This window comes from Octopus bimaculoides, chromosome 13, assembly GCF_046866305.1.
Source record: "Octopus bimaculoides isolate indiv1 chromosome 13, ASM4686630v1, whole genome shotgun sequence".
NCBI lineage: Eukaryota > Metazoa > Mollusca > Cephalopoda > Octopoda > Octopodidae > Octopus > Octopus bimaculoides.
Genome location: NC_142940.1, coordinates 33,563,420 through 33,575,755, shown reverse-complemented (window position 1 = coordinate 33,575,755; position 12,336 = coordinate 33,563,420). Strand labels below are relative to the sequence as shown.

General features: G+C 34.6%; 1 protein-coding gene across 4 annotated transcripts in view; it reads right to left on the bottom strand.

Moving 5' to 3' along the window:
* Positions 1-3,195: 3,195 nt before the first annotated feature.
* LOC106872062 (uncharacterized) overlaps positions 3,196-12,336 on the bottom strand; it is a 39,589-nt gene continuing 30,448 nt past the window's right edge. For all 4 annotated transcript variants that reach the window (XM_052972422.2, XM_052972423.2, XM_014918910.3 and 1 more), the window contains 2 exons: positions 10,305-10,433; positions 3,196-6,672 (listed from right to left, as the gene is read on the bottom strand). In XM_052972422.2, coding sequence (XP_052828382.1) covers positions 6,514-6,672; positions 10,305-10,433 — 288 coding nt within the window. In that variant the 3' untranslated portion in view covers positions 3,196-6,513. The remainder of the gene's footprint in view (positions 6,673-10,304; positions 10,434-12,336) is intronic.

Below are 12,336 nucleotides of genomic sequence, written 5' to 3'. Positions count from 1 at the left end.
TGCCAGGTCCATCTGACTGGCTCCTGTGCCAGTGACACATAAAAAGCACTATCCAAGCGTGATCAATGCTTGGCCTGCCTGACTGGCTCTTGTGCAGGTGGCACGTAAAAAGCACCCACTACACTCTCAGAGTGGTTGGCATTAAGAAAGGCATCCAGCTATAGAAATGTTGCCAGATCAGATTGGAGCCTGGTGCAGCCACTGGCTCTCCAGACCTCAGTCAAACCGTCCAACCCATGCCAACATGGAAAACGACGTTAAATGATGATGATGTTATAATAAAAACTACAAATCTTGTTCGTAACAGCTATCCAGGTCAAAATAATAATTTATTTTGCCATTTTTCAAGCTGTTTGTCAGTTGTCTGCTGAGTTCAAAGTGATGAAATTATTTCAACTATGAAACCCTGGGTAGCTGTATTCAACAAGATTATTGGTTTTTATAACATTATCTTGACTCTCTTTGCTGATCAAGTGCTTTTCTACTTGTTGAAGCCTTACCACACATACACAAAAACATTAATAGTATTGTGTAGCATAAAGTTTCTTAATATCATATCATGCTTTGCTGCAATGGAGTTGTCAGTGGCCAGGTGAAAGCTGTTCAACAAGACATGTTGACCTTTCATATTGTATGACTCAAGAAATTAATCAATACAGAATATATACCACTTGCATGCATCTTAAAGTTGTCACAGCTCTTCTATTAGGTAATTCTTATTTCATTATCACCATTTTAACATTCACTTTTCCATTCTTGCATGGGTTAGATGAAATTCATTGATGCAGATGGTTTATGGTTGGATATCCTTCCTGTTGCCAACCCTTTCCAGTTTCTAAGATAATATTCCTCTTAAACAAGCGATTCTCAACCATTTTTTTTATGGACCCCTTTGATTCATATTTTACTCAAGTGGATCCTCTTAGCCATTTGATGTTTAAAAACCCTATTATATTTTTCATAATTAAATATTATTAGGAATGATACACAAAAATCATTAAAATCTTTTGAAGTATAAGCAATTACACACAAATTTTAACAAAATCTTATATGGACCTCAGTTGAGAACCACAGCCTTAGACCTTCAAACAACAACAGCACAATGGTCAGAAATGAATTTATAAAGACTGCAAACACCACCACCATTTGTATGACATTTACACACACAATTAATCAACAAATCGGACTTAAGCTAACAAATGTTCTGTCTTGATTGAGATACATAATTGTGAAATAACTGGCAATGTAGTTAAGTAGGTCGCCTTGTAGGCACATGGTTTCAGGTTCAAACCTGCTGCATCTTATTGGGCAAATGTCTTCTATTGCTCCAAGCCAATGAATGCTTTGTAACTGCGTATTGTTAATAGAAACTATTAAATCTGTCATGTATACATATAAATATACAGGGCGAGTCAAAAGTCATGCACCAAAACATTTGACATTTTATTATTATTATTCATCATTATTTTATTCAATTTTAGAATTGAAGTGGTTTTGACAATTCCAGAGAATATTAAATATGGTCCACACTGTATATATGGTTGTACATTGGTAATTCCCTTGCCATTATTAGAAGAAAATGGAGCTGATGGTGACATTCCCTGTTGACATTATGATTGGTTAATTTGTTTCAGAAAACCTGTGGAGCATAAAATTTCTTTACCTCAAAAGCAAGTGGCAGTAAGAGAATCCAGCTCTTACTCACCTCCAAATTAGTTCCCTGCACACACACTTCCCAGCCATGCTAGCATCAATAATTACACATTAAATAAACGATCTAATGGTGTTGAGAGTTCAAAATATATTCATGTTGATGGTAATGGAGGTTCTCCTTTTGATTGAAATATCTTTATGTTGGTGCTAAGAGACCCATCTTTTGGTTGAAATACAGATTTGCAGCAATAAATAGCTCTCCTTTCGGCTAAAATTATGATGGTAACAATAGAGATACAACTTTTGGCCAAAATACATTTACATTGGGGTCAAATAGAGATCCTGTTTTATGCAAAAATATATCTATATTAGCAGCAATAAACTTGTTTACAGCCACAGTAGTGAGTTGGTTGGTACAAGTTGAAATCCCACACTTGTCTTCATTAGTGACTGATTTAATACTGTAAAAGCACTTTAAAAAACTTTGTTTACTCTCAGGAGTAAATAGTTGCTAATCTAGGCACAGTAGCGGTATTTTGAGGGGGAAATCCCTAATACTTGGCTGGTATTTTATTTCATCAACCCCAAAAGGATGAAAGAAAAAGTTGATCTGGGTAGGATTTGAACACAATATAAAAAGCTAGAACAAATGATGTTCTTATAATGGATTCTGATTCAGATGCAAAGCCCCAGATATTTGACTGGTATTTTATCAACACTTCTTAATTTCTATCATGGTGACAGACCCAACTACTACTACTACTATTCACAAATATGAGTAGCCCCTTATCTTGGCAAGTAAGAACAGCTCCTCTCTGTCCCCTACAACAGTTTCCTCAGCTTTTCATACCTTTGAATGAGATTCAACAAATGGTGGTCTGGAAGACATTGCTAGCTGTAGTGACAGCAGGTTGCTTTGGAGAAAAGTAAATCCAAGTACAAACTGGACACAGTATGGAGGGAACACATCAGTCTTTAACAGACAACCACTCCTATACCACTACCACAAAATGTAATCCATTCCTGGAAGAGAATATGCAGATGAATACATCTTTATGAGTGACTCCCCATCAAAATGGTGGAGTTTGACTGATGCATTTGATCTTTCAGAATGATGATGATGAATCATCTAATCAGTAACATGAAGGAAAGCTAACTGAAGTAATAAAAAAAAAAAAGGAAATTATAAAAGATGATTTGGAGAAGTGTCGAGGCACTTAAATACCTGAATAGAATGATTAATAGTAAGGATTGTGTAAACTGTTTAAAATAGAAAAATTATTTTCTGAATTAGCTGAGTTTGTATGAAAGGCAGCTATAAGGTCAACAAGGACAATTATTTTGGGGAGGAGAGCTGAGGGGGGTGTCTTTGGTACAGGAGATACAGTTGAACATTGTGAAAAGTAATAAGATGAAGCTGTGTAGAAACATGACTAATTAACAATTACATGTACATTAAAATCAGATTAATCAACACTAATTAAAATTAGAAAAGAAAGAACAGAAGAAGCAAGAAGCAGATGAACTAATTATACAAAAAGATAAGGTTGTCACTTGGAAAACATCCCAGTCAAAATTTATTTTACATCTATCAATTTTTTTGTTTTTTATGGTAGACAATAAAACAAGTCAGGAATTAAAGACTATTTCCAGAAAAACCAACTCAATTTTTTTTCTTTTGTTTGTAACATGATTATGAATTGCAGAGTGAAGATGAATTAATAATAATAATTTTACACTTTAATAATTTATTATTGTTTAATCATTTCTTCAAAGTCTGAATTGTTTTGTGGTTTGTTTGGGTTTTTTATCATTTTTTTTTTTTAGTCGTTTTGAAAACAGTTCGACTAAAACAGTTTGTTGAATTAATTAATTAAAAAAAAAAAGGAAAAATTCAAACGTGACTGAATTATTCAAAACAAAACAAAATAAAATTTCTTTTTTCTTCATTGCCTTTAGTCTTAGGAAAAAGTTCTTGAAGAACTAATGGAAATGGCAGCACTACGGAGTTTATTGTTCACTCTTCTTTAAATACCAGAAAAATATTTACAGTTTAGAAAATTTATGGAGAGAGAGAGAGAGAGAGAGAGAGGTAGAGAGAAAGAGAGTCTGCTAGAACCACTAGCATGTAAACTGCAATATAATTTAGTTGGAAAATCATAAGAAATGTTTACATGTTGATTTTATTGTTGTTCTTGATGTTGATGTCCTTTAGGCATTCATTCAGTCACTTATTTTTCCACACATAAAAAAAAAAAAAAATGTTTTATATTTTCCTCTCTTCACCAGTTTCAATTTGTTTCTTTAAAACAAGAAAATCTCAAACATCAATTGTCTCTGATACATCTCTGTTGCATTTTTTTTTTTCCATTTTTCAAATCCAATATCATTTTGCTCAGGTTTTCAAGAGAATTTTGCTTATTTTAGTCCGTTTCTGGTTATTATTCCCTTCCTTCAGGTTTTCACAGATAACAAAACAATCATCAATCACAGATCAAAAGTAATCTTAGCTAGTAACTGCGACCAATAACCATCAATTGTTTGTTGGTTTCGTTTATTGTACTTCAATGTTTTTTCTTTATATATTCTGTTACTAATTATTATTATTACTGTTTGTTTTACATGTGTTTTTTTTTGTACCCCCCAATTTTATATCACTGAAAATGTTGAATCTTTATCACACTTAGTCTTGGCATTAGTACACAGGACAAAAAATCCAACAAGGTATTTTATATACACACACTCATACATACATCTACCTATATATATATATATGTATATATATATACATATACACATCAGTACATACATATATATACATCTATATACACATTTATACACACCTATATACATACTTCTCTATATATATACACATATAAACAGACACACACACACAGACACACGTGTGTATAAATCAACCAGTTTTGAAAATATCTAGCTAGACCCAATGTTGTCAAGTGTAGAATGTAGCCAAAAGAAAAAATAAATGTCAACCAGTATCCATGGTAACATCATTAAAAGAAGGCAGTGTGGCTGGCAGCAGTCAGTCTCACTAAGAATTTGGTAACATTTATGCTGGAGTAGATTTTTCTATGAATGGATGAAGAGAGCGAGAGAGAGACAGCATCATCACAGCAGAAGATGCTATCCGATGTCTAAAAATTGACTGAAAAGCCAATAGTTATGAGTGACACAAGCACAGGAGACCCCAAAATTGACAGAGAATTAAGTTATTGTCCACACAATGAAATATGTCAGGTCTCTCAGATGTAGTTCATTATTCTTGTATTTCCAGGGTCGCATTTTAGATTGGTTTATATCAAAAGAAAAATACTTTAATGATAATCCTAACATCGGTACAAAGCCACATATAGATATCGAACCCTTCGCGCCATACTTGGCTGGAACTCACCGCCACAATGCTAAAGAGATGAAAGGTAAAGTCAGGCCCAGACAAAAATTTCACTTTAAAAGGGATGGGATGTAATACCACAAGGCATTTCATTCACCACTCTGCCTGCTACCCATTACTCTTTGATTAGTTATTTTAATTAATGAAAATGATTCAGAAATTCAAGGCCAATGTTTGTAGGGATGGAAGGTGTAGTCTATTGAGTATAATAGCCAATATATCACTGGTACAGAGGTTGTTATAGACTAAGGATCCTCATCACAATGTGACACATCAAAGCAGAACTTGATGGGATCAGATCAGAGTAAACATCGTAAACATATTTAGTGATTTACTTTACCATTTCTGCCTTAGTAATAATTTCTAATAACATTAATAATAACAATAGTTTCTAATTTAGGCACAAAGCCAGCAATCCTGAAGGGAGGGGACTTAGTGGATGCCATCAACATCAGCACGTTAAGTAGTACTTTATTTTATCAACCGCAGAGGGATGGAAAGCAAAGTTGACCACGGTGGGGGTTTGAACTCAGAATGTAAAGAAATAGAAGAAATGCCACAGGGCATTGCTTCCATTGCTCTGACAAGTCTGCCAATCTACCACCCTAACCCTTTAGTTTCCTTTCTATTGTCAAATCAAATAAAGGCTTACAAGAGCACAGGGCAGGAGTCAAATTTATCAACATCAATAGTTGACTGGTTGTTTATTTGATATCAACTCAGAAAACAAAAATCTAGCATGATAAGGTGGCAGTCGCCCACATTTACCATGGTGGTTATGGTGGGATGCCAAAACTGTCTTTGCTCCTGGGTGCTGAAGACCTTTCCTATGCTACTAGGGAGAGGATAAAAGCCAAAGTTGACCCTAGCAAGATTTGAACCCAAAACACAAAGGGACATAACTATATATATATATACTGTAAGGCATTTGTCCAGTGCTCTACCAATTCTGCCACTCACCACCATAATAATAATAATAATAATATGAAGATATACGGATGGAAAAATGAGTTTCATGGTAGTAAAAAATCCAGAAAGTTTGAAGCTTGAGCCACACTGTTATGCAAGTTTGATTTAAATGAGGTTTAGGATAGTCTCAGTGAGGTGGCCACTCATCAAAAGAGTAAAATAATGATACTGCTGGCCATCAAAAACTCATTGTTTCACTTACTCCTCTTTTTGTTTTCCTTCGTTTCTTCTCTCTTCTCTTTCCTTGTGTGATTAAAAATGCATTTTTGAACAGCTTTGAACACCCCCTCCCCACTCCACATACATATACATATATATATATGTGTGTGTATGTATATACACACACATACACAGACACACACACACACATGTATTTTACAAAACCAGATTTTCAAAACAGTCGGATGATCCCAGTTATCTCTCTGAAGGCTAGTAAAATGGTCCTAGGTTTTCTTTGAAAGCTAGTCAGATGCTGCTAGTTATCTTGAAGGTTTCTTTACCCGTTCACCATTAGCTTTGACACTGCTTTTCTTTCTGCGTTCCAAACACCGGCGCGTTTTACACAGTTTGTCCACATATGCCTCAATTAAAGCTTTGATTTTGGCCGGGTTGATGTTTCCACTCTTGCTATGGCAGATCTGAAATACAAAAATAGTTAATGCATTACATGTGTGTGTATTCATTATATATACCATCATGGATCAGATAGAATTCATTGAAATAAATTTTCTATGCTCAGATTCTATTCTTGTTGCCCACTCTCACCTGTTTCCAAGCAAGGTTTTCACAGAAGACTGGAAGCAAATGATACTGCTTCTGTGATGGTGACACTTTACAGTTATCATGCAATGTCAAGACAGAGACAAACACATACATATGTACAGACATGTGTTGTGTGTGAGTATGTGTGTGTGTGTATATGTACATATACATACATGCATGTGTAAAGCCACCTTCCTTAAAACATTTTACTCAGTTGAGGAGGCTTGTCTTGTGAGTTACTTGATGACCTCGCTAGTGCTGGTGCCAAGCAAAAAGCACCCAGTACATTCTGTAAAGTGGTTAATGTTAGGAAGGGCATCAAGGCCATGGAAACCATGCCAAAGTGGACATTGGAGCTCAACACACTCCTGTCAAACCAACCAGCCCATGGCAGCATGGAGAACATGGTATTAAACAATGTTGATGATGGGTGTGTGTGCGTGTGTGTGTATATATATATAGAGAGAGCTATATTAAATCTCTGAGCGAGAGGTAAACAGTAACAGTACAGAATCATAAGATATATTTCCCAACTAAATATGGCAGTCCCATAGAGGATGATGTTATTATTGTTATTTTTAGCCCCAGGAAGACATCTCCTCCATTTGGCTAACGACACACTGTGTCCAATTAGTATTTGTGAGGGGAGGTCAGCGATCCCATCTCTAGCCTTATGTGATACACATAGACCTAGGTTTCTGAGTAGTTACCCATATTTAGTGTGTGATAATCACCAGCTAGTGATGAAAATTCACTCCACTCACAAAATACTATATGCTTTTTAAAAGCAACAAACTATTGCTGATCACAAAAAAGGAGAAATAAGCTATATTAAATCTCTGAGTGAGAGGCAAACAGTAACAGAATCGTAAAATATATTTGCCAACTAAATGTGGCAGTCCCGTAGAAGATGATGTTACTGTTGTTTTTAGCCAGCAGGAAGACATCTCCTCTGGCTGGGTAATGACACTTTGTCCGATTAGTGTGTGTGTGTGTGTGTATATATATATATATATATATATATATATATATATATATATATATATATATATATATATATATATCATGTACACATACACACACTCATGATGAATATGATGGGCTTCTTTCAGTTTCTGTCAGCCAAATCCACTAACAAGGCTTTGGTCAACCTGGGATGACAATAAAAGACATTCACCCAAGATGTTATGCAATAGATCTGAATCCAAATCCACATGGTTGGGAAGCAAACTTGATACACAGCCATGCGTGTGTGTGTGTGTGTGTGTGTCATATATCTAAATAAGAGCTGACAGATCACTGTTGCTACTTCAAATTAAAGCAATAAAAAGTCTTCCTTGGCCTTCTCTATTGAATAAACTCTTCATGTACTGATTCCTCATTCTCTAACAGTTCCACCTGAACACACCTGCACATCTGTCACATCTATGATTACTAATGCACAACCTAAGTTTTTTGCACGTGTTTTGTTTATTCTAAATGCTACAACTATCTTCCACTCCTTTTCTCATCTTTTCTCTCTTTTCCCATTCAATTCCAACCACATCTACCCTTTTACTCTCCATTATTTCTATGAATGAAAGGGTACATAGTATAAAGACATCCTCCCACCATCTTCTCACACTGACTTTATTTTCTTTCCAGTTCATGTTTCACTGTTCTATCCTGTTGTTTAGTCTCATTTTATTTTATGAAAAAAGACTAATGCTTTATTTAATTCCATCCTAAGCAGACATTTTTTGTTCCTTGCTTACCATGGCAGTTAATTACAGTGGAGCTCTAAAATTATCTTTGCTCAGAGGTGCTGAGAACCCTTGTCCTAGATGTTCCTTTCTCTGTCCTTGCTTTTACTTGTCCCAATCACCAAGAATCAATATTTTTTTTATCTTGTCACCACACTACAAGCACAATCCAATGCTTGTTATTGCCACTAAGTATTACTATCTCAATGCAATGTAAGACAGCCGATGAAGACAAATATTTTGTTTCTTCTGTCTTTTATATGTGCACATTCCATACATTTACCATTGCTGCAGTTCACTACTAAATTTTCTTGTACCCTGTGATTCATTCACACACATATAAATTAATAATTCAGATTTTTTTTTTTACTGCTACAGCTTTGTGAACAAGAATTCAACATTAAGACATTACAATGTTATAGTTCCATACACTTATTCCTTAAGAGACGAATGTTTTAATCATTTCACCACACAAAGTGTCCATCTTCTCCTACATTAAGCTACAAATGTTTATCAGTTGTACCAAACACATATCTCAACACCATATACAGTTTTTTAAACTTCTAGCATGAGTTTGACAGCATCCAATAGGTTGAAAGACTGCATTGTGTTCCAATGTTTGGCTATGTAGTTAAGAAGCTTGTTTCACAACCATGTGGTCTAAGGTTCCGTCCCAGCCTTCTATTATAGCTCTAGGCCAACCAAAGCCTTATGAGTGGATTTGGAAGACAGAAACTGAAAGAAGCCCACTGTATGAGTTTATGTTTGTGTGTGCTTTTGTCTCAACATCATTTGATGGTTAAAAAATTAACATTAATGTCATATAAGTGTTCATTTACAATCTTCTGTAGAAAACAAGTCAGGCCATGGAAATAGGTCGGTGTTGTCAGAAAGAGTATTTGACCATAGAAAATCTGCCTCAAGAAATTCCGTCTGACATGCAAGCAACACTACGCCTACAAATATATTCTCCAATTCTTTTCAAGAACAAAAACCATCTGGAATTCCCTCTGTGCCCATACTTTCTGACACAAGCTTAAAACTAATTGTAACTGTCTACTGTGCAGGCACTTTTTACTTTCACTGTTGTCATTCTTTACTTGGCTTCATCATCACGTAACATCTGCTTTTCTGTGATTGCATGGGTCAAAATGAGTTTGAGACAGATTTTCTACAACTTGATGCCATTCCAGTCACCAAGCCTCACCTTGTTTCCAAGCAAGGTAATATTCCTCATGGTGAGACATGATTTTGCAGAATACTGGAAATGAAGGACACTGATTGTATGACAGTGACATTCATTCTACAATTATCACATAATGTGCACACACAAACAATAGGCTTCTTTCAGTTTCCATCTTTCAAACTGACTCACAAGGGTTTTGTCAGCTCAGAGCTGTAATAGAAGACCCTTGCCCAAAGTGCCATGCTGTGGAATTGAACCCGAAACCTTGTGGTTAGGAAGTAAATTTCTTAACCACATAGCTACACCTTTCTGCCACTCTTTTACCCTCTTCTGATGAGTTGTAAAGCACCTGAGCATTGTATACAATAAGATTATTATTATTAATATATTGATCCCTCACCAGTACAAGACAGGTTGGAATAGTTGAGTATTGCTCCTCTTCCTGAGGCAATATCAAAAACAAAATTCCTTATGTTTTTTATGTGCATTACCTAATAACTATAGTTCAGAAAAGATTAACTCACTGGTGTTAATTAGTCTTTTAAAAATTTGATAAAATTTTTTTTAAAAAGTGACTTACTTTCGGAACAGCTTTCCGTAGAATTTCTTTATATTCGTTTTTGTCTATTTTTTTGCCACTATAAAAAGGCTTTATGGCCAATTTCACTTCATCTACAACACGCTCTTGTATTTGCAACTTCTTCATATACTGAAAAACAGAAAAATTTCACATTTATACGTTGAAGAAAGTACGACGTAAGTCACTGATTAAATGATACAAATTATCTGAACATATATGGAAAACAACTCTTAACACATTTTGGTCTTATGAGACCTCATCAGCAAATCATCATCATCATCGTTTAACATCCACTTTCCATACTAGCATGGGTTGGACGATTTGACTGAGGACTGGTGAACCAGATGGCTACACCAGGCTCCAATCTGATTTGGCAGAGTTTCTACAGCTGGATGCCCTTCCTAATGCCAACCACTCCGAGAGTGTAGAAGAGTGAATCACTAAGGGTGGTAAATTAAACCTTTTGCCTGGTTTAATACCACCACATGGCTCTGAGTGTTTTTAGCAGAAACCATTTTGTTGTGGGTACCTTATGTCCTCTTCCCTCTCACAGTTCTCAGAGGCCCTGTTAAGGATTATAGACACTGCATTCCCTCTTGACTAAATAAATATATGGTAAATGAAAGACAGAAGATGGAAAATACGAGAATTTCTATTAATCACTACAATTGTTTCAACACATCTAGCATCAATCCCTCACAGGTGAGACACTTAACTGGTTCAGGAGCATCCGATGGTGCAGATATGTCTCTTCGGGGGAAAAATAGACATAACTTGTTAAAATATACACTAGTTGGATTAAAAAATTAATGCTTCAATAGTTCCATTCTGTTTCTTTCAAATGATACAATGTTGAACATTTAAAAAGCATGCAAAATAGGATTCTGACAGTAATATCTGAATTTACAAAATTATTAAGAATGTGAAGTGAAACAGAATCAAAACTATGAAGTAATGGTCTCAGCTTGCCAAACACTTACTATTGAGAATGCATGACTAAAACTGAGGTGTTGCAAAAATGACTTTGATCAACCAAATATCTTCTTCTATCAAGATCTTTATTTCAGTTGGTTTTAAGGAAAAGATAAATCTTTGAAGTAGGAAACAGTCTATACACACAAAAATACAACTGGAACAATATCAATATTTTTTTTTAACAAAAGGAAAAGACAAAGAATAAGAGATAATTGAAGGACAAAATTCTGTATCAACGAATTTTTTCAGAGATGCCACATGTTAACTAACAACCTTAAAATAACTGTGCTGACCCAATTTTATATAAAATTATTAAAAAGAAAATTAATTCCAAAGTATTGCTTCAGAAACAACAATTCTGTCTGATTTTAATAGAAATTACTAAAGTTCCTGGTCAAATTATTATTACAGGATTTGTTTTTTTTACCCAAATTGTTAGTATTTCTATTTCTAATTGAAAATCTTGAAAATTATTTCTAGAAAGCTAAACATATTTTGGACAACTACACTGATTCTCTTATTTTTTTTACATAAATACTAACAATAATAAAAATTTCCAATCAAATAAAATACCACAGCAACCTTACTGAAGCCCCTCTCTTCATTTTGTAAATCAGGAAAACAATGAAAGCTGTCAATGGAGTTAGGCTGAGAAGCTGTACCTCATCAACATATAAAAACTAACACAATTCATTTGTCACATTATTACCTGACATTAAAATAAAATTATCAAAAGTTGATTAGATCTTCATGCTAATCATTCCTTTTATCAAGGCACACAATGTAGTTTTCATAAAGTAGAGGCTAATCAATGTTAGAATATATCTTACTGGAATTTACTTAACGCTGTAGTAGGGGTGGCAGAGAATTCAATACTGTCATGAATTGAACATAGAAACACAAGACACAATCGAACACTACCATCTCAATTAAATATAGTAGTAATAATTTTGGAAACAGAGTTTACAAAACCAAAAGATTTTTATTTTTAGAGATACAAAAAGTAAATTAAGCAGATAAATATATATAAGACAAATTTCTTTTAAACTGTTATGCG